Source organism: Chlamydomonas reinhardtii, chromosome 4 (genome assembly GCF_000002595.2).
Source record: "Chlamydomonas reinhardtii strain CC-503 cw92 mt+ chromosome 4, whole genome shotgun sequence".
In the NCBI taxonomy this organism is placed as follows: Eukaryota; Viridiplantae; Chlorophyta; class Chlorophyceae; order Chlamydomonadales; family Chlamydomonadaceae; genus Chlamydomonas; species Chlamydomonas reinhardtii.
In genome coordinates this window covers 2,306,572-2,329,923 of record NC_057007.1, presented here as the reverse complement: position 1 = coordinate 2,329,923, position 23,352 = coordinate 2,306,572, and the positions used below count along the sequence as shown (strand labels likewise).

Below are 23,352 nucleotides of genomic sequence, written 5' to 3'. Positions count from 1 at the left end.
CCACCACAAAGGAGTACGAAGTATCCAAAGGCATCAAGGCACGGCCTCAAAGACAACCGAAATTCCAAGGCACTGACAGCCTGGATCCGAGGCCCCCAACTTGCGCAGCTTGCTCGCCCCCTTTGAGCGCGGTAACATCTGTACACCTACTTATGCGGAGAGTTAATTGCCTGATACTTTGATACCACAGGAAGGACCACGAAACATTTGAGTTTATGCCTATGGACCCCGCAGCTGCTCGCTAGCTTTCAATACCTAAAAGTATTAATACATACAGTTGCCTGGGCATTAATAACACGGGCTAGCATGTCGCAACCGCTCCGAGCGACGACCAACCTGGTCAAGCCGAGCACAGCTAGCGCAGCGCCAGGAAAGTCGCAAGCTAGTGGCAAGGCTCGTGCTCAAGAAGATTCGCATGACATGCTGGCACAGCGACAAGACGCGGGGCAAGCCGCGGGCACCAGCGGAGGGCCTAAACGCCGCTGGACCATTGACGATTTCGACATTGGAAAGCCGCTCGGCAAGGGCAAATTCGGCAACGTGTACCTGGCTCGCGAGAAGCAGAGCAAATACATTGTTGCGCTGAAGGTGCGTCGGTTGAATGGCGGGCAGCACTTAAACGCGGCGGGACAGGGCGAGGCATAGGACGACAGGGCTCACGCACACGTGTGTGGGGTACCGGGGCACCTATTGTGTTTTCCCGCCCTCCGCAGGTCCTCTTCAAGAGCCAGCTCCAACAGTCCAACGTGGAGCACCAGCTACGGCGTGAAATCGAGATCCAGGCGCACCTGCGGCACCCCAACATCCTGCGGCTGTACGGCTACTTCTATGACAAGGTGCGCGCGCGCACTTTGTCTGCCTGGGCCTGGGCTTCCATCATACAGCACCACACTGCATGCTCAACCAGTGCACTCCTCATGTGCAATGTGTTGCACCCAGCTTCAAGGCGCATGGAAAGCCGGCAGCGTGTCCCAGACACATGGACGTCAGCGCCCTCGGGCGACACGCCCTGCCAGGCCTTGTGCTGTTACATCTTGCCAGCTCACCTGCACTGCCCGCCTCCGCCTGGCAGAGTGCCCCTGCATCACCTAGAACGCACTGCCCCCGCAGGAGAAGGTGTACCTTATCCTGGAGTACGCGGCCCGGGGAGAGCTGTACAAGGAGCTGGTGCGCTGCAACCACTTCGACGAGCGCACGTCGGCCACGTAAGTACACTACAGCAATGCAATATACCTGTGTTCGGATGGAGCCTGTTAATTGCCTAGAGTTCGGGCCCCAATGCTCCAGCGCCCGCGTCCGCAGCGAGCGTGCTCGGTTAGGTGTGGTGGTTGGGGTCCCAGACTTCACCCGGGGGGTGGGGGGTGGGGCGAAGCGGTTGCCTCTGAGGCTGTGTCGCACGGTGCAGACTGGTTGCGCGTGCATGGGCCTTGTGTATGGGTGGCGCAGCATGGCGCGGTGGTGTTGGTGGTGATGCTCGCCGGACTGGGGTTCGGCGCTGGTGTACCGCAGTGCACCGCGTTGACAACCCCGCACGCTGGCCTGCACGAGTGGGTGGTTGCCATGCCCGCATCCGCATTGCGTCAGGCTCTGCGGCTCCCCGGTTGCCATATAAACAATTCACTCGAACCCCTGGTTCTACACGTCGCTGTGCGTGTTGCCGCCCGCAGGTACATCCTGTCGCTGGCGCGCGCGCTGCACTACTGCCACACCAAGCACGTGATCCATCGCGACGTGAAGCCCGAGAACCTGCTGGTGGGCCTGAACGGCGAGCTCAAGATCTCGGACTTTGGCTGGTCCGTGCACGCGCCCAGCAACAGGTGCGTCATGAGCCTGAGGCGGGGGCGGGGGGGGGGGCTCGGTGGCAGTTGGCTGGCTGCTGCGAGGAAATGGATTGGGGTGGGGACAGGAGCCAAAAGGAGAGGGGCTGCACGCGGCGCAGGCATGGCTTTGTCGGCTGGATGATAGCTGTGTCCTGGTGAAGTTGGATGTGGGAAGGGGAGGGATGAAAAGCAGGGGGAGGTGATCGGGAAAGGGGCACCTCATGCTCACACAAGGCCTCAAGTCACAACGCCATCGGGTTCCATGCTCTCTGCTGCAACGTTGACCCTGCACCCTTACGCTGAGCCTGGCTTCACCCTTCTCACCCTCCTCGGCTCTTCCTCCGCATCCACCTTTGCCATCTCGCTCGCCCCAGGCGCAAGACGCTGTGCGGCACCCTGGACTACCTGCCGCCGGAGATGGTGGAGGGCAAGGAGCACACCACGTCCGTGGACAACTGGAGCCTGGGCGTGCTCACCTACGAGTTCCTGTTCGGCGGCCCGCCCTTTGAGGCGCCCGGCCACCAGGAGACCTACCGCCGGTGGGTTGGGCACTTGGGCTGGTGGAGATGTGGGATGCGTTAGGGAGGCAGTGTGGGTGCGCCGTGCATGCGGGGTGCGGTGCATGACATGAGGAGGCGGGGGACGGGAACACGGATTATGCTTGGGACAGGTGGTTGCAAGCTGGGACCCCAAGTGGCAACGTGCTCTGGCTCCCGCCGAATACAAGTATCTAACCCCCGCAACATCCCTGCGACACCTCCCATGTGTCCCAACAGGATCGTGCGCGTGGACATCAAGTTCCCCGACAAGCCGGCCGTGTCGGATTCGGCCAAGGCCTTCATCAGCAAGGTGCGTACCGCCCAGTCCACGTTGTGGCGTGCACGTGCACGAGAGCTTGGGGTGACGTTGTAGGGCATGAACCTACACACCATGAATAATGCATGAGTGCTCACTGTCTCCACCCCTCCCGGCTTTTGGATGCTCCTCCGGCCATGCAGTTGCTGGTGAAGGACGCGCACCGGCGGTTGCCGCTACTGGAGGTCCAGAACGATCCCTGGATTAAGGCAAACGCCGACCCCGACATGCTGGCGCGCGGAAACTAAACGTGCAGCCGCGAGGAATAACGGCTGTGCTATCCTGGCCAGTAACGGAGTCTAGCAGTTATGGCAGCGCACGGCAGTACGGGCCAGGGTCTCCCTGATGTGGGTCGGTGTCCGACCTGGGTCAGCACGGCTTAGATGCGCATCAGCAGAAGTGGGCCCATAGGGGCATGGAAGCGCCTTGTGCCGATGTGGGTTGGGCTGCGCAATGTGGAAAGTGGGTGATGCCTGCTGCTGACCTGGGTTTGACGCTGATGGATGCTGGGAGAGGACGTCAGGCGGCACAGATAAGGACAATCAGCTGGACTGCAATGGAAGCGAGTCCACGCAAGGGGTTCATGTTGCTACAGGAAGACATGGGTGGAGGGAGGATGCAACATGTGGCGGCCCTCAGGATGCACGAGACACGCGCCCATTTCGTGCGCTCAATACGGTAGGTGCCACGGTTTGGAGGCCACGATTGCGCCTCAGGAGTGAAGGAATGCGTGCCCGTGCCGTACGTGCCATGGATTGTAAAACTTGCACAGACTGCTGCACGCTATGGCGGCATGCTGATCGCTGGCCCTTGGGCCGTGGCTGGCCACCCCGCATAGCGGTGATGCCGTGCTGCCCGCAGAGCTCGGACGCTCCGTTGGCGAGGATGAACTGCTCAAGCAGTGTGCGCCTCTTGTACCGAAGCGCGCGATCGCAGACAAGTGAACCGTACCCGCCCTACATTGCTGCAGTGGCCAGCGTATGTGCTGATGCGGATTGCTTAGCTAGGCGGCAGCCCGCAGCCGCAGCCAGAGGCCAGAGCCTAATTGGAGTGATGCTGTGAAGTGAAGCGTGGAGGCTAGCTGGCAAGGGCCTGGGCCGGGAGGCGGGAGGCACGCATGAAAGATACGGTACCGCACTACCGCTGCATCAGGAATACCTTACACCACAGTGAACATAATGCAGCAGGCGATAGTCAAGCAGTGCACGCATCTTCAATCGAAGTTACAGATTGCGTGGGTGGCAGTTTGGCCACCCGTCCCACATCCCGTGCATGCAGTGAATCGTATGCAGGATCGTGACCCCGTATGATGGGATTGATGAGCGCATGATGTCAAGACAAATTATCAGCATGCCTGCACTCTTCGCATTGTTGCGCCCCAATGCCCGAGGACCCGTAAATAGGGGTCATACCGTCTGCCCCCTGGTTGGCGGACAGTCGGCTAGCTAATGAAATACAGGACCCCAAACCACACACTCTTAAACCCCACACGATTTGACAGTGCTCTCACACCAAACAGCAAACCCTGTGCTGCACCTGCTTCTAGAAACAAACGGTATGCATTAACATAGTCTATGCCACGTGACGCGCCACTCCATAACTTAATAGGTCGTTCTCTTGCCTGCGCTATGCACGCACTCGGTAGGGCTGCTCCGCCGCGTGCCTGGACCCGTTAGGCCCATCAATGCTTTGATAAACAGCCGATCGACTGAATACACCTCATCACAAGTCACTCGCAACACTCACATCTGCTTAAATAATTAGCCTGTGGCTAACAGTGTAGGAACCGCTTATCAGACCCTCCGCGCGCGGGGCCCCGAACGAGGTCACGCTTGTCGCGTGCCGCTTGCACCGCCCAACCACCTGAGCCGCTCTTGTTTATACATGCGCAGAAACGAAACGCGCTGGGCCTTGCAGTCCCTCCGCTTGCCCTGACGCCCACGAACACGCCGCCCCCACAACCAGCTCGGCGTTCAGCCGCCCCACCAGTCCGTAGCTGATCGAGGCGCTGGGATATGGTTCTTGCATTAGCTGGGCGGCCAGAAGCTGGCAATCTTCATACCCGACAGGCGGATGTAAAGGACGATGGTGAGGCCCACAATGATGCAGCATATGTCCCCCACGACCGAGTCGCCGATGAAGTGGTCAAGCAGCGCCCACACGCCACGCCAGAAAATGATGACACCCAGGATGGCAGTCAGCGTGACTCCCACCGTCTGCAGGGAGCAAGGCGTGAAGGGGAAGACTGGGCTAATCAGCGTGGTGTGACTCGGTGAAGTCGAGGCGCCGTATGGCGTCGGTTGTTGTTGGACGCCCACTGCCCCCCGCCCGCCCAGCTAGTGTTGGTGCAATGTTGCTCTAAATGATTCCAGTGCGCGATCCTGACAACGCACTAGCCCCCGCGCCAACTGCCCGGGCGTGGCCTGCTCGAGGGCTCCTAACGTCGGCTGGCGTCAGGGCTGGCGTTTCGGCGCCCGATCCAACCCAGATGAACCGTTTGAACAACAGCGCAAGCGGCCGGTCCCCCCCCCCCCATGAACCCCTTGCAGCGCTCCTAGTAACGGTCGACACATGGTCCTCGGCTCGCACCTGCAGGTCCGCTTCAAGCTTGTGCTCGAAGTCGGTGATAACGTCCTCGGGCACCGGCACGAAAACCGGCTCCGGGCGCCGGACGGGCTTCACCACAGGCGCCTTCACCACCGCCCCAGCAGGGGCCACAACCTGCTCGGTTGCCGGCAGCGAGGTTGCCATAGCTGCTGCAGTGGCCACAGTACTGCGCTCGCGCGCCACGTCGACCCCTCGCTCGGCGCCATTGCCTGCTTGCGCTCCGAGTCGCCCCGGGCTCTGCTGCTGCGCCCGATCTGCGGCAAGAACTACGCGCCCGGGAGGCAGCGAAGCGCCCGCTGCGCTACGCACAACTGCATGGCTCCCCCTGAGGAGTCGCTGGCTGCAGTCGCTAAGAGTGGCGCGTCGCAGGGAGGCACCTGGACAGGTGGGGGAGGCCGCAAATGCGAGCCCCATAACTACTCTGTACTGCAGGCAAAGGGCGCGAGGGGCAAATGGCCTTTGGCACAAACAGTCGCGGAACAAGTGGCTGTCTCCTGCCCCTTGCATCCCTTGTATATGTGGTCGGGAACCCATGCATCAGCTGCGCGCTGCCAGCGCACTGCTAGCTGGCGCTCCGTGTGAGCCTTGGCCCGACCGCACCTGGACGTTTGCGTGCTTGAGGCCACCACACAGCTGCTGCAGACAACAGCTAGCAGTTCCTAGGTAAAGCTGTTGAATTTAGGCAGCAAAGACACCGGTGAGCGCGAAAACTCGGGCGGCCGATTGTCGGTGTGTGGTGGGCAGCGGTGTTGCACGAAGCAAGCAGTAGAATGGCAGGCTTTCAGGCTATGGGCTATGGCCCTCGCCTCCGTCGCTATTTGTTTCACTACACAGAGTAGGGTGTCAAGGGAGAGATAACAAAGGCCTTCAATGCAGGGGTCGCGCCCATGCTGCAAGACCCCGGCTCGAGGCGTCGTTCGACGAAATGTAATTGTTTGCATATCGCTACGTGTTTCTGTCCTTAGCTGCGTACCAAGGCTCGGCCAATACAAAGTTCGTTCCCAGCTCTTGAAACTTTACTGTTTGCTTACGCCGGTTCTTGCTATGTACATCAGAATAGCTCAAATTACACATGAAATACAGTAAGGCCCGTGGTGGGAAGGCGCGCTGCGCATGCCCAAAACCGATCGCTAGCGCCTGCGCCTGAGTGCGTGGCAACCGCACAAGAGCGGTGAACATGTATGGAGAAGGCCGTTACGTGGGGGCTGGGGTGCAGCACGACGCGTTGGGGGCAGCTTTGGAGGAGCTGCCGCCCCACACGTTGCTGGCTCTCCCGGCTAGCGAGCACGACCTTACCTCGCCCGCTGATGAATCAGAGGCTCGAGGTCTGCTAGCAACAATGCAGCTTCCGATAGCTTCTGCACCTCAGCTGTCGTCCTGGTGCAGCGTCAGCAACCTGGTGGCTATTGCGCTGGCGCCAAGGGAGCGGCCTGCAGGGCAGGAGGGTGGCGCGAGTACCGCTGCTGTTGGCCGGGTCTGCCAGATTCTGATTGTGGAGCCCTCGAACCCCGAGGACTTGACTTGCCTGGAGCTTCCCGTCACGGGTGAGAGCGTAGACATCACACATTCGCTTTGCCGGAGAGGGGTGGCGTGGCGCCAATGTTTCCTGGGCTTGGGGTTGCCGGTGGGTGCACGGGGGCACGGCGTGCTAGCGGAGCACAGGTACAACGCAGGCCGGATCTACCCTGTACTGTTAGTACCGAGGAAATTAGCTCTGTGGCGGATACCGGGACTGAAGTGGGGAGCGGGCCGTTCCGTGCATGTATTACTTTGCGCAACGGGTACGGACCCACATCGACCACGTCCTGACGACCCCACCAGAAACACATTTAGTGGCTATTGTCGTTACCGGAAGTCTGTTGCAACGCCCCGACCCTGTTGCAGGTCCCAGCGACCACGTCACGCACTTAGAGTGGTCGTGGGCGGGCCAGCGTCGCGCACTGCTTGCCGCCACCGCGTCGGGCCGCTTGGTGGTTTGGACACAGCAGGTAGGCGCACTACGACATGTTTGCAGGCTTAGCTTTAGCAGCTCATGCGGCGCTGTCATGAGTCGCCGTATCTCCCTTGCGGCTGTGCGCTTGCCCATTTCACAAACGTTGCTCACGTACCGCACTGGCTACGCTGCCTTGTGACGCCTGCTTACTCACGTAGGGCCAAGACGACTCAATGGCCCCTCGTACCATCGACGACTGGCACGGGCAGCTACTGCTTGACCTAACGCCAGCAGCTACTGCCGGTGCTACTGCCGCTGGGGGTGCGGCTACTGCCGCCGGCTCAGCTCACCAAACCGGTAGCCAGCAGACGGTGCCGTACATCAAGCAGGAGCCGGGCGCTGCCGGCGCCGCTGACGCCACGGCCGTAACGACCGACGGCGGCGCTGTCGCGGACGGCGCCGGCGCTAGCGCAGGCACCACTGGTGCTGCTGCAGGCGGTGTAAACGGTCCAGCATTCGCGGGCGTGTGCTGGCTGCGACAGCCTCAGGGCGGGCGGACGTGGAGCACGTCATCACTGGCGCTCAAGCGGCTCGACCCCGGGCCGGTGGGGGCGCTGGGGCCGGGCGCGGCAGCGTTCGTGTCGTCAGCCGCGGCGGCGGCCGCAACGGCGCACGGCGGCGGCGGAGGAACGCAGGTGCGGAGAAGCGTTGTGGCGGCTTGAAAAATGCATTACTTGCAAGACGGACTTGCTGACGTGAGTCGCGAATCTGAAGCTTGAGCCTGCCAGATCTGGCGTACTCCCAGCTGATGAAGCCCAGGCTGTGGCGACTCGGTGCTCCTGCTTGCCGATCTTGTGAAACCCAACCCAACCCAGGAAAGCCAAACCAACTGATGTATAACACCTGCTCGCTTCCTTTCTTCCGCTCACCGCAGGAGTCGCTGGAGACGGTGTTCTACGATGACGCCCCGGTCGGGGTGAGTCAGGGGTACTGGGTACGTCCAGCGTTCGGCGTTCGAAGTTGTACTTTCGAAGTTGTACCTTCGACAGGAATGCTTTCCGCATTTTTTTTCTTGTGCTCCACCACCAGTGCCGTGTGAGCCGCATGGACTGTGGCATTTCGGGAAAGCCTTTCGGGCAAGCCAGCCATCTGGGTTGGACCTGTCCCGTCTAGCGCAGGCCTTGCGCGATGTTGCTTCTATTCACGACTCACGCGCACCTTCAGCGCCCATCATGGTCGGCTCCCCGCTCACGTCCACAGGCGCTCCCGCACTGGGCTCGGCCGCACCAGCTCACCGCCGCCGTGCTCACCTGCACGGGGCAGTTGGTGGTGCTGTGGGCGCTCGCCTCCAAGCTCTCCAACACCCTCTCCTGGCGCCGCTCCAAACCAGTCCTCGTGCCGCCACCTGACGTCGCTGCTGCCAAAGCACTCGCGACCGCAGCTGCAGCAGCGGCAGCGGCGGTGCCGCAAGCAGGCGAAGAGCTCCTGACACCCGCGCTGCTAGCGGCCGCGAAAGCGGTGGGAGGCGCGGACGCGGCGGACGCGGACGCCGCCGCTTCCTCCTGGCGCGTGGCGTCGGCAACGATGGCGGCGACGGTTGATGGCGGCATGCTGACAGCGGTTGTGTACGCGGCGCGGCGGGAAGCTCTCTACATGTTTGCGATGCGTGGCAATCCCACGCTGAGTGGCCAGCCGGTGACGTCGGGCCCGGGGGCGCCGGGTGCGACCGCCACGTCGGGCGCAACGCCGGCGGCGGCGCCGCCTCGAGAAGGCGTGCAGCCGGTGATGGCTCTGCAGGTGGGGTGGGGTGGGGGGTGGGAAATGGCCTGCAGACACGTGGTGCCGTGTTTGTTGGGGGCAGGGGTGTAGGACACGGGTGTGGCCGACGCCGACAGTGCATTGCAGTCAGCATCGGCCTGGAGGCCCGCATATGCCATGGCTGGGACGTAGTTGGCAGCAGCCTGGCGTTTCGCTTCCACAGCACCTGTGGTCCCGCCGCATCCAAGGGCATTGTGAAACAGCTTGCCAGGCGCATCGCCGCTGACTGACCCCGCGATTCCTTGACGCATAGGCGGCGGTCACGATGCCGCCGGGGCTGTCGGCGGCGCAGACACGGCTGCACGTGCCGGGCGGCAACGGGCCGCGCCATGCCTATGTGCTAGCAACGACCAGCCAGCCACGCCACGGCCTGCACTCACACCAGCATCACGGCCAGGGGAACGGGAACGGTCCAACCGGGAAACCACACGAGCAGGTTGCTGGCGTGGTGTGTTTTGCCGACGCCACGCCGCCCACGTCACCGGCGCCGCCGCCGGGCAGCGGTGCCACTGCGTCGCCGCCCGCGATCGGCGGCGGCGGTCATTGGAAGCTGGAGCGGCAATGGATGCGGCAGCAAACAGCACTGCCTGCAGGCGTCGACAGCGACGGCATTGCAAACGGCGAAAGCAGTAGCAACAGTGCCGGCAGCGGCAAGGGCAGCAGCCGCGGGCAGCTTCTGCTTAGCGGCGACGGCAGCAAGCTCCTGGCAGTGGCTGGGCGGCACGTGACGGCGCTAGACGCAGAGACGCTGGGGGTGCTGTCAGACGTTGACCTTTTGGGTGAGTGGGAAGAGTGACAGCTTAAGCTGGAACGGAGACTGAAGTAAGGTAACAATGCCGCGGGCGTGTACGCAGACCACGTTCTGCTCCATAACAACGTGTGGGTAACAAGTGTGATAACGTTTTTCTCTTCGATCCCCTCGTCTCCGCAGCGGATATCGACGAGTCCCAAAGCCAGCTGGCCCCTGGGGATGCTCCGATGCCCAACGGCTTCGCTGGCGGCAGCCCGCCGGCGACTGAGCCCTCTCCTTCGCCGGCGTCGTCATTCGTCGTGGCCTCCACCGCCTGCCTCTCTGGCAACGCCTGCTGCCTCTGCACCGCCGCTCTGCTGCGGCCTCTCGGTGTCGCCGCTGCTGACGCGGCCGGCGGCGACGTCGCAGATGGCATGGATCTGGACGGGGACCCTGGGGACGGGGGCGCGGAGCCCGCCGCCGCAACCATGGCGTTGCTGGTGCTGCGCACCCTGCCGGACTTCGTGTCGCCCACGCAGCCGCATCGCGGTGCGGCCAACGGGGGCCGCGCCGCCCACGCGCAGCAGCAGCCGCCCACGCAGCAGCACCCGGGCGGGCCCGAGGAGGCCATGGCTGTGAACATGGACACGCTGCGGCTGGCGTGGGGCGTGCTGCAGCGGCAGAGGTGGGCGCCGGCTCGCGACGACGTGGCGGGGGGCTGAGGCTGGGAGATGGGGGGGCGGGGGGGGGCTTCTCACACTCCGCACAACCGAAGCCTGCACCCACCGAAGCCTGCACCCTGCCGTGCATGCCGTGTATCTTATACGCTACACTGACTGTACCACGAATGCTTGGCGAACGGCTGTGACCGTGGGCTGTGACTCATCCCAAGCCCTAGTTTGTTTTGCACCAAGCTTCCCCGCTCATCAGTGGTTGCTGTCCCTTGTCATGTTGTCCGCACCTCCATCGCAGTCTGTGGGACGTGGCGGAGCGGCTGCGCTGCTCCTGGCTGGGCGGGCGGCGGGCGGGCGTGGCGGTGGCGCTGGCGCAACTGGACGGGCTGCTGTACAGCGTGGAGGATGTGATCCTGCGGTGTGCGCTGGCGCCGGGGGTCAGCCGGTGAGCGGGAGGAGCGGGGGAGGGAAAGGGCGGGAGGGAAGGGCGGGAGGGAAAGGGCGGGAGAGAAAGGGCGGGAGGGAAAGGGCGGGAGGGAAAGGGCGGGAGGGAAAGGAGCAGGCGTCTCCGAAACTCCAGGCCCGTTGTGACCAGGGCTGTCGCACGGGCCAACACCGACCGGTGGATGGGGCTGCGAGCGCGGTGTTGAGGGCCGCTGTACATGGCTGCTGGTGCATATGCATCACCCACCACACGCACCATCCCAAAAACGCAACCGAAATGCCTTTTCATGCACCCACACCAACAAAACACCATAAATCCTGCTCTATTTTGCTTTCCTCCCCTGTACCGCTATTCCAACCATCTTTGCAACCACCCCTGTGCGCTTGCAAACACACCCGCAGTGCCAAGCTGGAAGTGCTCCGCCGCCTGCCGCACCCTCGCGCCGGTCTGGTGGCGGCGGACCTGCTGGCGGCGGCACGGCTGGGGCAGTACGTGGCGGCGCTGGTGCTGGTGCAGGCGCAACAGGGCGACGCCATGTGGGTTGCCGGGGGGCCGGGGTTTCGCACAGATGTGTGTCATGGTGGGCGGCATGGTGGGCGTGAATGCATTGAGTAACATGCGTGTGTGCTGTGCGCGCAACTGCTTCATTCGGTGCCTGCGTGCCCAACTGCACACGCCCTTGATGCTGGGATGAGTAGGTACGGCACATGGTGCTTGCATTGCAGCGTGGTGCCGCCTGCCACAGCGACTTCGGGTTCGTGTCACATCGTGCCAGCTGCCAAACCAGGACTGACCTGCCCGGGGTTTTGACCAGCGTTAATCTCGCGCCCCCCCCCCACCGTACCTGCCTACGACTTCACTTCTTAATTAATCATGAATGTAACCCCCACCTTACAGGCAACTGCCGGAGACGCGGCTGATGGCTGCACACATGGTGCGTGTGCATGTGCATGTGTACCGTGTACCTGCATATCACAGTTCGCTTCTTTGTGGTTGTGTGCGTGTGGGCTGTGTGCATGTGGGTTGTATGCGCAACGACCTTGGCGCATGCACGGCAGGCGGCGCCCACCGTACATTACCCCATGTACGGTTCTGAGCTAACACGTACGCTTCACATTTTCGTGCGCTTTCAATCACACATTTGCATGCAGGTGTGGTATGTGCTTGAAGTTGCCACTTTGATGCTGTCAGGCATCATCCTGTGGGTCGAGGAAATGGAGGCAAAGATGGTGAGTAGAGTTGGCGCGGCCGAATCCAAGCACGCAGTCGCAGAAGGAACGGGGCCTACCATGATACTGTTGGAAAGGAGGCCTGTTGCACGTGGCCTGTTGTCGGCGGGGAGGCCCGCATGTGGGCACCCTGTCCCTCTCGCCCCATGCGCGCCACACGCCCCACACATCCCCCCTCGTCCCACAGAAGGAGGGATACGTTGACCCGGTGACGGGCGCCTCCATGGCCCCAGGGGAAGTGCCCTCGGCCGCGGCCGCTGCAGCCGCTGCTTCCTCGGGCGACATCAGCGGCTCGGCCGATGGCTGGGGCGGCGGCTGGGAGGCAGCGGGCACTGGCGGCGGCGGCGGCTGCGACTGCCTGCCGCTGATCCGCCTCTTCCCGGATTACAACTTGCACAAGACGCTGCAGTCCGTGTTGCTCGGGGTGAGGCTTGCGGAGGAGGTGTGGGGCTGGACGATGGGGTATACCGTGCATGCCATCAGGCGTGTCGCGGTGGTGACATGGGGTGTTGCGGGATGGATGTTGTGGGGTGCAGAAACGACACGTGTGCGCGGATGCTGACAGCGTCACGTGCGCTCATGCTCTTATTGCGCCGCTCTCCCTCGTTGCCGCCGCCAGTACGCGCCTGCCTCAGGCGGCAAGCAGGCGACGCCGCTGGGGCTGCTGCAACTGGCGCCCATGCAGGTAGGGCACGGCTGCCTACGCATGCACATGTGTGTTGGGCGGGCTGCACCCGGGGCCGTGCCCTTGCCGCAACACGTCTTAGAAAGCAGGTTCGCTCGGGTACTGTTTCTATTGCTACACGCGTACACGTGAACTGTAAACCTGCCAACGCCTCCATCCTCCACACATGCAATTCCTTCGTCAGGAGCTGTTGGGGCCTGACGTGGCTCAGCGCGCCAAGGTGGTGATTACGGTCCTCAATCGCCTGAACCAGGCAGCCGGCAAGACCATGATTGCACACGTGCAGGTGCGACGGCGCGTGGGGGCAGCTGGGCGGGTTAGATTGCGCGTTGGCGGGTTGCGGGAGACTAGGAGTTGGGTGCTTGGGTTTGCTGGGGCGTGTGCGTCGGGCGGGTGTGTCAACTGCCAAACCGGGGATGGCGGCACCCTGCCAGGTTGGCGGTGCAGGCACTGCTGGCGGCGCTGAGGGTAATGCCGTGGGGTTATGCCTTCCTTTCGCGATATTGGGTTTTGGATCGTTACATTCAACGCCCACTGCAACCAACTCAGCATCACCGGAGCATGGCACAACAACTGCTCAGCGCCACGACCGATGCCGTAAGGGCGTGCGCGTTGTCACTCCAACTTGACGCACCACTCACGTTGCCTGGTTGCGCTGCGCATGCAGGCTGTGCAGCAACAGCAGCAGGCGCAGGCGCAGGCGCAGCAGCCGCCCGGCGCCGCCGCGCCGCCACCACCCGCGGGCCTGTTGCCTGCTTTGGCCGACACGCCGCTCACGCCAACTGACATGGAGGCCGTCAAAGTTGGGGACCTGCCCAAGGTGAGCGCTGAGCCAAGCCGCGGCGGGGGAAAACGAGTTACTTATCGATACCTACTGAGTAATGAGCGCGGAGCCAAGCCGCGGCGTGCGCCAGAAAGCCCGAAGCCCAGAAGCCCGAAGCCCGCCCAGACGGCGCCGGAGTTACTTACGGATACCTACTGAATACGGCGTGTGTGCGGGGCGCAGGCGCGGGGGCGGGGGCGGGGGAGGGGCGTAAGATGCGGGAGTGTTCTTTGTCCAGCATACGCCATATAACCGTCACTGCCCCCACACTGCTTGAGGCGCAGTTACATGTGCGGCATGCGTTCGCATACGGTACGCTCAACACACACATGCACATGCACATAGTGCCCACGGCAAGCAGGACCGACGCAGAACCGCCACACACACACACACACACACACACACACACACACACACACACACACACACACACACACACACACACACACAGTGTGGAGTGGGGAGCGGGGGTTTTCCCCCGCCAGCCCATGGTGCTGACACCCCGTTTGCATTTGCCGTCATGCATGCACCCATGCCGTCCCCCGCCTGTTTACTTGCTCGTGGTCGCCCACCCTCCGTCTCTTTCCCAAATCGCGCAACCCCTAGTATAGTTAATTGGGCTGGGACTGGGCTGCGTGTTTGCTCTTGCTCGTCGCGCGCCGCCGCGCTAACATGTTCCTTCGCTCTTGTTCGTGACACTCCCCTGCTGCCGCCCTGTGCTCTGTTGTTTTCTTATTCGCTCGTAGGTGAGAATTTCACCGAGGATTGGGCGGGAGCTTGGACTTAGCGGCCAGGAGTAGCGACGCGGAGCTAGGAATCGTAGGAGTGCCTGGGCCTCACGGTACCGTGAGCACATGCATGGGTTTGCACCCTTGAGAGCGTGTGGACACTAATCCCCCCTCGAGGTTAGAGTAGCGGGGGTTGCGCGATTTCCGGTTGGTAAGACCGGCGGCTCACCGCAGCAGGTATGCGAGGTAACTTCAGGTAACATCCGTAAGCCGTCGCTTTGCTGCATCGCATACACTGTCTTTGCGTAACGTTTTCCTTGTGCTCTTTAACACACACACACACACGCCCATGTCCCACCCGCGACCACACCATGCGCCTCCCCCGTGCGCCTCCCCCCCGTCCCCCGTGTGTGCGCCCCTGCAGAGCCTGATGCACCACGTGCTACAGAGCCGCTACGCCGGGCCCTTCCACGTGCCGTGCCCCCGCACAAAGGGCATCCCCACCCTGGCGTGCCTAGCACAGGTGCGGGCAGCCCGGGCGTGTACCATATGTGCATGCGTGAGCTGGGCATGTGTGCGTTTGCGCTGTGTGGCACCGGTGGTGGTGGTGGTGGTGATGGCGGTGGTGGTGGTTGTAGAACAACACATTCGTGCGGGCTGAGGCCAAGGCCGTAACACTCCCTGCATGCAACAACGTTGTGGCCCAACGTCCTTCTGCGTCCCCGTGCTCGTGCACTACCCCGCTCCCCCCCCCCGCCCCCCTGATCGGCTACCTCCCCCCTGCCCACAATCCTGTTCTCCATGTGTACAACCATGCAAACCCCCCTGCACCCCTTGCCGCCGCTGCCCCGATCCCCAGGTTGTCCGCGCCGCCGACATGCCCAACGCGCGGAGCATGGTGGCTCTCAGCCGCGACGCCCTGCTGGCTCGGTGGGTGGCGGCGACTGACTACTGGTACTAGGCTTCGCGTGTTCGGGCGCCCGGCGGCTCTGTATGCGTGCCTGTGCTTTTGGGGACTAGTCCATCAGCCTGGTCCTGGCCTGTTCACGAGCCCCACCGACCAAGCTGTGTTGCTCTCTCCAGAATGTGCACACGCACGCGCATACGCATATGCACACGAGCACACCACCACGCGAACCCACCCATCCATGCATTACTGTAGGTACCGGCTGTTGGGCCTGCAGCAGCAGCTGGAGGACCCCCGCAGCGCGCCGGCCGGTGCGGCCCGGCGGCTGGCTATGAGCTTCAGGTACAGGGCGCGCGGCGGACAGGGAGAGGGCGTGCGCGTGCGTGCGTTGCGTTGGGTAGCGAGGAAAGGCGAGATGTGACGACCGGTCGACGAGGGTCGGGATGTGGGATGTGAAATGTGCGCTCGGAATGCGAGTCGCCTCCGTGTTGTGACTGTTGTCATACGCGGTATGCATCATTGCGCATTTCGAAGGGTGGTTGCGCGTTGCCGCCTCAATCAGCCCGATCAGCGTTTACCATTCCACCGCGCCCCCATGCGTTGACGCACCAATCCACACAACCATCCACCCACCGCAGGGCCCCCGCGCCCCCGCCCGAGCTGCACTCGCATGTGCTCACGCACCACGTCAGCAACCGGCAGCGTCAGCGCTGGCGGCGGCAGCGCGGCTCGGCGCTGGCGCTGGGCAGCTCAGCTCCGCTCTGGTCGCACGCGCAGGGTGAGCAGCTGGGCTGGGACCCGGGGGCACGAAGTGAGAGGAGGGAGCAGGCCAGCCCCTCGAGGCAGGGGGACTGGTGAACAGGAGGACATCATGGAGACATGGAGACAGGGGACCGCGGCAGGGACAACCAATCTGGCTTGATGTTTCTGGCGCCTTCGTTGCTCCTCCACCGACCAACGATCCGCCAACCACGCACCCGCCCAGGCGTGCCGGTGGACTGCCTGACTGGGGCGCCGCTGCCGCCCGGCAGCAGCTGGAGCCTGGAGGGCGCGGCGGCGGGCGGGGCCGTCACGGCGCAGATGGGGCCGGGAGTGGCGGGCGTAGGCGTGTCGCGGCAGAAGCCCTCGCAGACCACGCTGATGGAGGCGGTGCAGCGGGCCTGGCTGTGCTGCGCGCCGCCCGCGGAGCTGTGCAGCGGCTGGAAGAGGGCGCGGCTGGGGCTGGAGCAGGACCTCGAGTACTGAGGGGGAGGCCTGGAGTACGGAGGGGGAGGCCTGGAATACGGGGGGAAAGGCCTGGAGTACGGCGGGGGAGGCCTGGAGTACGGAGGGGGAGGCGGGAGGGAGTGGCGGCGTGGGCAGCACGGCGACAGGAGGCTGGAGGCAGGGGCGGGAGGGGAGTAACGGGGTTATGGAACCATGGTGGAGGGGGTCGCGGAGGCGGCAGGAAAGGAATCGCTGGTGGCGGCGGTGATGGTGGTACGGTCTGCATTCGTAGAGACATGCGGACTGCAGGGGGTAGAGTTCTGACACCCAGAACCTGGAGCCAGCTCACAGAGGGCGCGCGGATGTATGGGCAGTGTGTATGGGCGGCGGTGTCTGACCATTAAGGTTGTTGCCGACGGGTGCTGCACTACTGCTTGGCAGGACCTGTGGGGCAAGGTCCACTGGGTGCATGTCCCATCTGCCCGCTGTGGGCATACCGTCTGCGTGCACCAATGGTGCGGGGTGCCGCCAGGTCAGCATTGAGTCACCAGCAGCATGATGAATGTGAATGGGGGCAGCTGTGTGCGTTCGGTGGTATACTGGTATGTGACAGTCCGGGAGGGGACAGTTTCTGACAGATGGGTGGGGTCGAGTGAAGTTAGTAGCACATAGGCCTCTCGGCGCAGTTGCGTAGCACTTGCGGTTTGGGGCCTAGGCCCGTACGACCTGTACGGGTCCCATCCGGCCAATGCAGGGGCCGAGGGCAAGATATAAGCGAGCGAGCTGTGCTGTTTCAGTCAGTCCGCCACTACGGCGCGGTCACTCCTCCCAACTCCTCACACCAACTACCCGAGCAATCATAGGAGTCAATCTCAACAAGACTCCTTAAGTACCAGTCTCTAGTATTGTGACATAGAACGATCCCTTGTATCGCGGCCCCTTGTGCACGGCGCGAAGTCGCCCGCTCGCGCAAGTCTAGGCTAGCCTTTCCCATCCCCGACAGGGTGCCTCCCGGCACGACCAATTACCCGTTCGAAGCCCCCTTCCCCCTCCCCTTACTACCGTATCTCTCACCTATTCCGGTTCCCCGAGCCCCAGGCTCTCCCCTCTCCCTATCTCTCCCCTACCCCACACCGCTGTGCCTGTTGCCCCCGACCTATCCCCGTAAGTCCTGAGCCGTTACCCGCAGCCCGCCAGTGATAGCCAAGGCCCCTGCCCACACTAGGGTCAAGAGTACCCCAACCCGCATAGCGTACGCCAGTGAAGAGCCTCTGCGCCGGGTTGCATATGTGTAGTGTCTGGCAGCGATCGGGTACAGCGGCTGATAGTGGGGCGAGCTGGGAGCGAGCTAGAGCAGGGTCCGGTTCGGTAGTTGGGCCTGAGCCTGTTCGGTTAGTGCCACTAACCGAACAGTAGCAGGGAGTGAAGGAGACAGAGACGGGCGTCATCCCCACACAACCTTCGTCCACATTGATTGCCCCTTGCACCGCCCTAACCCCGCAACTTGTTGTCATCCCCACTCATCAACCTTGGTCCAATTTTGATTGCTCCTGCCCCCCCCTCACCCCGCAACTTTCGTCATCCCCACACAACCTTCGTCCACATTTGATTGCCCCTTGCACCGCCCTAACCCCGCAACTTGTTGTCATTCCCCACTCATCAACCTTGGTCCAATTTTGATTGCTCCTGCCCCCCCCCCTCACCCCGCAACTTTCGTCATCCCCACACAACCTTCGTCCACATTTGATTGCCCCTTGCACCGCCCTAACCCCGCAACTTGTTGTCATTCCCCACTCATCAACCTTGGTCCAATTTTGATTGCTCCTGCCCCCCCCTCACCCCGCAAGTTTTGTCATCCCATGCACGAACACCTCCGACCCTCCTGAATTGCCGCTATCACGGCCTGCAGGGCCGCTGGCCGCAGATGCATGGGAAGGCTGCCAGGCGGCGCTACTGCCTACTGGTGGCTTCAAGTGTCCCGGCCGCTGCTGCTCGCCAGCCCCCCCGCCAGCAGCGCCACCAGCAGCGCCACCAGCAGCGCCGCCAGCAGCGCCACCAGCAGCGCCGCCAGCAGCAGGTGGGCGACCGGTAGGTGGCAGCGGCGGCGGCGGCGTGTAAACGCACGCACGCGGCCAACAGCTTGGAAAACAGTCAATTATCATGAAAGTGTTTCCTGAATGTTCTTTTCACTGACACGACATGCAGGCACGGCTGCATTTGCTCGCGAGCTGGTCGCCGCGCTTCACTTTATGCCGACCGGACTCAGCGCGCTGGCCATACACGCCCAGGGAATGCCAGCGCAGGTTGGCCAAGGTGAGTTGGGACACCACACCAGGGCTGCGCATGGGTTGTGCGTGCCTATGGGCTGCTGTGCGTGAAGCCAGCGCCTGTACGGCGGGCACCAGAGCACTTGAGGGCAGCGGTCCAGCGGCGGTCGCACAAGTGAATGCCGTGTGCATGTGCGGCGACAGGCTACATGCACACGGCCGAAGTAATGTCAAGGTTAGCGTGCCCCGGCCCCCGCAGGGGGCGCGGCGCACCTATACGTTTCAGAAAGCGGCAGTTGACGAAAACTTGGGCAACACGTGTTCCCCGCTCCCGCCGACTGCACACAGCCATTATTTAAGCCATCCATTACACGAAGCTATTGTACACAAGGTAAAAGAGGCCCCAGCGACAAAGTTCCGATACCCGACTCGAGTCAGGGAACCTCGATCGCGAAAGTAACTGAGGCTAAACCATATTTCGCGCACTCTAATGCATAGAATGGTGTCCGATGCCTCAAGAAAGACAATTCTTTGGCCGATTTCATCGCACAGGCTGGTGCTGGTCCAAGGTAACTATCAGATACGTAGATTGCTTCAATCTCAGCACTTATGTACCTGTCAGGATGCCCGTAGGCGCGTAAGCTGCGAGCACGAGCACCTGTCCTTAATACTGCCGTGCTGGCTGCCCCACAACGTGAGACCTATGAAGCTGCGACTATGTTATTCTTATATTTGCAAAACGTGTAAGGCTGAACGGTTTCGCCGCAAGGGCGAACTTGAACTTACTTCGCGCAGTTTCGCGCCGTCCAACCGTCCGACGTCCAGGCGGACAGCCCCGACCCCCCAGCACCGGCACCCAGATCACATTTTACTTATATTATATAGTGGAGTCTGTATCTCGCGGTGGGGGACGGTATGACGGGTTTTGGTGCTGGGGGGTGATGGCGAGGGTGCGGGGCCGAGGTGCGGGCACGCGGGGGGAAGTCCGCGCGCGCCCTCGCAATTTGACAGGGCGTTGGCCCAGCTATAATATTACATAAATACGTAAGTATTTAGAAGCTGCGCGGGCGGAAACGAGCGATTTTGCGTCCCTTGGATCCCATTTCCCCAGACTCCAATGCCCCGATGTCCACGACCCCGACCCCGACCCCGACCCCGACCCCGACCCCGACCCCGACCCCGACCCCGACCCCGACCCCGACCCCGACCCGGTCACCGGTCCGGGAGGTTGTGCGCACGCCAGCATCCGCAGTACCTTTGGTCCAATGTTTGTTACGACTCTGGCACTCAGATCATACTCAGACTTCAGTCGCCACTTCTACACCAGCCTCCTCTCGTGCTCGGCATTTTAACACTGTACATTGCGTCCCCTGTCACTTGACTCCCTTAGGGGCACGCTCCATGGATCGCATGGCGGTCCGCTATGTGTGGACAAGCACGGACTGGCAGTGTGGACCATGGTTGGCCGTGGGTTGGCTGTCGGTCAGGTTTCGGCGCTCTCTTCAGTCCAAAGAGGCTGGTAGGCACGGGTAGGCTGCAGCGGCCGTGTTTCGTGTGCCCAAATGTTAGACTGCTCTTCTTCGCGCTGGCGCAGGTATGTGTTGCATGTTCAGGGCGCGTGGTGAATTACGGGGGCCCGGCCTACACGTATTAGTCCAATGTGTATAAAACACTGAATGCGTGCGTTCTCCCTTATGGATGGGCCGCTGGAGACGTGACAGAGCTGTAAAATGTCGGTGCGCATTTCACCAAGTCGATGCCAAGGCTTAGGGAACCGACAATTCGGCTGGACTTGGACTCCATAAGCGGCCCACGTTCAGCGTGATCGATTGATTGATCGACTCGCGGCCCCATCCGCCCTATTATTGGCGCCTGGTCATGCTAGTTGAGGGCAATACTTTCAATCGAAATGTATTGCTACTAGATACTGTCAAGCTTAGGCAGTCTTGAGGGAAGCCTCAGGTGGACGCAAACAAACAAATTCAAGGCGCTGTTGTGCTCTCGCTTCTCCAGATTCTTTACGAGGCCATTCACGTTTGACCTCTGTCTAGCGCTGAATGAGACATATGAAAGCCGTTTCCGCTTTGTGAGGCTTGTATTTCGAGGGTCTTTGAACCGCGAGCACTTGCTGGAACAGGAGCAGAAGCTGGAACGCAAGGCGGATGAGGAGCGCGCGTGCGTCGTGAGATGCTGCAGCGCGTGCTCGATATCTCCTACCACGCTGACTGGCAGGGTGTCCGCGAGCGGTAAGCGTGCACGCAGTATTCGTGTTTAGGTAAGCGTGCACGCAGCCCTGCCCTGCCCCCACGAAACTTTCCTGCCCCGGAACTTTCGGGGTGCGGGGCGTGGGGGCCTGAGTTGCGGGGGCCGAGTGCGTGCGCCTGAGGGGCGCGGGGCGCTTGTAAGGCACTGGGTTATGATGAGCCAGTCACATTCGGACAGGTGCAGGGTGGACAGGACGGCAAGTACGGCGCCGACCCCGTAAGTGTGCACGCAGGTTTCTGCCGCTGAATGCCACCTTCCAGCATCTGCCTCCCTCAACCCGTATATTTGCGCTTAAAACGTTGCGCCGTTGTACCTTCTGTCTGCAGCGGCTACAAGACGAGCGGCGTGGAGGACGACAGCGCCTGAGCGCTAGGTGCACAACAGAGCCAGGTGCGCATTTCCAGCCAATCTAGCTACCAAGCGTCAATGGATGTAGATTGTGGAATGCGAGAATGGAAGAGTTGGTGCAGGTGGACACTCGGAACCCTAAGAGGGGCAGCGGGGTGTCAAGCCTGGGGGGCTCCTGTTGACTGCGTACGCTCTGGGCTCATTTTCATTCACCATGCACAGCTGACGGAGATTCGTTGATTGTCTGTGTGGCTTGCAGAATCAGGTGATGGCAGCGGCAGGGGCAGTGATGGCTGCTTGTGGACCTGCAGCTCCAGCGGCAATATGGGGGTGGGGATGGTGCCTGCAGCAGTGGCGACAGCAGCAGCAGCAGCAGCTGTGGGCGGAGCAGCTGGTTGCTTTAGTCAGGGGAGGTGTCTAGGCGGCTGTGGGGTGCGTGCACTGCAGCGTTGGCTACAGCACTGGCAGCAGCAGTAACTCTGACGACAGCAGCTCAGCTGGGAGTGCGGTGGTCAGTGGTCTGTGCAGGCTGCTGTGGCAGTTGCAGCTTAGCAATGTGGTGCTGTTGTGGCCAACGGCATGCGCAGGGCATCTTGAGCACTGCTGCGGCATAGGCAACGGCATGGCAGGCAGCGGCTGGCAGCAGCGAGACAGATGCAGGGGACGACAGGCAAGCCTGGCATGCTACGCGGGTCCTTGGAGGAGTATTCGATGTAAGCGTGGTTTGTGTATGTGGTTGTGGGCTGTGGCTGAGGGTTATCTAGGCACGCAGACGTGCCTGCGTGTGGATATGGGAGGATTGGCCTCCATCCAATTCGGCACTTGTTGGTTGCGAAGTGGTGTAGACTGTATGAAAGCTGGAGCTGGCGCACGCTGGAGCTGGAGCTGGCGCTGGAGTGTAAACACTGTAGGCAGATATGAAATGTGAGGCACAGGAGGCGGTTAGCTGTTAGGAGAGGCGGGGACAGCGGGCACAGCTGGCGAGTGAAACTGGCACGGTCTGTAGCAGCTGCCTGGTCGCTAGGTGGTGCGCATGGTTACAGGAGTCCGGGCTCACCAAGAGCTCCCCGGGGGCACAGAGGCACACGCGTTAAAAATGACACAGCAGCCACACAGCCAGGCAGGCCCAGAAGCGCCCACACAGGCATGGGCACACGCACGCACGCGCACGCAGTAAACACGCCCGTACACGCACACGTACACGCACAATCACACACCCACACACACGCGCACACACACAGACACGCCCATGCACACACACACGCGCAGCCCGCCGACCGAAAGGCCAGCCACCGAAGCGACCGTGCCAGCAGCCCAGGGCCGGCGCGATCGACGACCTGCTACCCAGCGCCAAGCCCCCCCCCACACACAACCGCCTTACCATCGTTACCAGACCTCGCCTGGCAGCCGCGGCGTTAGGAACACCGGCGCGGCGACCGGCACACCGCCGAGCGGCGTGCCCTGGCCGCGTCCGGCCCTAGGGCAATCGCTGGTGGCGGCGGTGATGGTGGTATGGTCTGCGTTCGTAGAGACATGCGGACTGCACGGGGTAGAGTTCTGACACCCAGAACCTGGAGCCAGCTCACAGAGGGAGCGCGGATGTATGGGCAGTGTGTATGGGCGGCGTTGTCTGACCATTAAGGTTGTTGCCGACGGGTGCTGCACTACTGCTTGGCAGGACCTGTGGGGCAAGGTCCACTGGGTGCATGTCCCATCTGTCCGCTGTGGGCATACCGTCTGCGTGCACCAATTGTGCGGGGTGCCGCCAGGTCAGCATTGAGTCACCAGCAGCATGAATGTGAATGGGGGCAGCTGTGTGCGTTCGGTGGTATACTGGTATGTGACAGTCCGGGAGGGGACAGTTTCTGACAGATGGGTGGGGTCGAGTGAAGTTAGTAGCATGTAGGCCTCTCGGCGCAGTTGCGTAGCACTTGCGGTTTGGGACCTAGGCCCCTACGACCTGTACGGGTCCCATCCGGCCAATGCAGGGGCCGAGGGCAAGATATAAGCGA

General features: G+C 62.3%; 5 protein-coding genes across 6 annotated transcripts; 3 read left to right on the top strand and 2 right to left on the bottom strand.

The window, feature by feature from the left end:
• The first annotated feature begins 16 nt into the window (after positions 1 to 16).
• On the top strand, positions 17 to 3,448 carry CHLRE_04g220700v5 (uncharacterized protein). Its single transcript, XM_001692220.2, has 7 exons — positions 17 to 588; positions 714 to 836; positions 1,111 to 1,205; positions 1,668 to 1,817; positions 2,195 to 2,359; positions 2,597 to 2,669; positions 2,819 to 3,448. Exons 1-7 carry the CDS (start codon positions 421 to 423, stop codon positions 2,921 to 2,923), a joined length of 879 nt encoding a protein of 292 aa, XP_001692272.1. The 5' UTR covers positions 17 to 420; the 3' UTR covers positions 2,924 to 3,448.
• A 374-nt stretch (positions 3,449 to 3,822) lies between these two features.
• CHLRE_04g220633v5 (uncharacterized protein) lies at positions 3,823 to 6,116 on the bottom strand. 2 transcript variants are annotated; one of them, XM_001692118.2, is made up of 3 exons: positions 5,883 to 6,116; positions 5,265 to 5,708; positions 3,823 to 4,891 (listed from the first exon to the last, which is right to left on the bottom strand). In XM_001692118.2, the coding sequence occupies exons 2-3, from the start codon at positions 5,694 to 5,696 to the stop codon at positions 4,703 to 4,705; spliced, it is 621 nt and encodes a 206-aa protein (XP_001692170.1). In that variant the 5' UTR covers positions 5,697 to 5,708; positions 5,883 to 6,116; the 3' UTR covers positions 3,823 to 4,702. The 2 variants fall into 2 exon arrangements, with proteins under 2 accessions (XP_001692170.1, XP_042925244.1); XM_043061892.1 differs by having other exon boundaries at positions 5,265 to 5,703.
• Positions 6,117 to 6,246: 130 nt separating this feature from the next.
• On the top strand, positions 6,247 to 17,272 carry CHLRE_04g220600v5 (uncharacterized protein). Its single transcript, XM_043061891.1, has 20 exons — positions 6,247 to 6,826; positions 7,167 to 7,270; positions 7,434 to 7,910; positions 8,150 to 8,191; positions 8,476 to 9,012; positions 9,287 to 9,812; positions 9,965 to 10,448; positions 10,736 to 10,882; positions 11,284 to 11,418; positions 11,780 to 11,816; positions 12,034 to 12,111; positions 12,299 to 12,535; positions 12,731 to 12,796; positions 12,981 to 13,082; positions 13,464 to 13,616; positions 14,772 to 14,870; positions 15,207 to 15,277; positions 15,510 to 15,596; positions 15,893 to 16,032; positions 16,240 to 17,272. The coding sequence occupies exons 1-20, from the start codon at positions 6,622 to 6,624 to the stop codon at positions 16,497 to 16,499; spliced, it is 3,987 nt and encodes a 1,328-aa protein (XP_042925243.1). The 5' UTR covers positions 6,247 to 6,621; the 3' UTR covers positions 16,500 to 17,272.
• Positions 17,273 to 17,274: 2 nt separating this feature from the next.
• On the bottom strand, positions 17,275 to 18,736 carry CHLRE_04g220576v5 (uncharacterized protein). The gene has a single exon (XM_043061890.1). It carries the CDS (start codon positions 18,620 to 18,622, stop codon positions 18,296 to 18,298), a length of 327 nt encoding a protein of 108 aa, XP_042925242.1. The 5' UTR covers positions 18,623 to 18,736; the 3' UTR covers positions 17,275 to 18,295.
• A 390-nt stretch (positions 18,737 to 19,126) lies between these two features.
• Positions 19,127 to 23,352, top strand: CHLRE_04g220550v5 (uncharacterized protein). Its single transcript, XM_043061889.1, has 6 exons — positions 19,127 to 19,470; positions 19,839 to 20,689; positions 20,741 to 21,208; positions 21,319 to 21,382; positions 21,600 to 22,367; positions 22,822 to 23,352. Exons 1-2 carry the CDS (start codon positions 19,445 to 19,447, stop codon positions 20,077 to 20,079), a joined length of 267 nt encoding a protein of 88 aa, XP_042925241.1. The 5' UTR covers positions 19,127 to 19,444; the 3' UTR covers positions 20,080 to 20,689; positions 20,741 to 21,208; positions 21,319 to 21,382; positions 21,600 to 22,367; positions 22,822 to 23,352.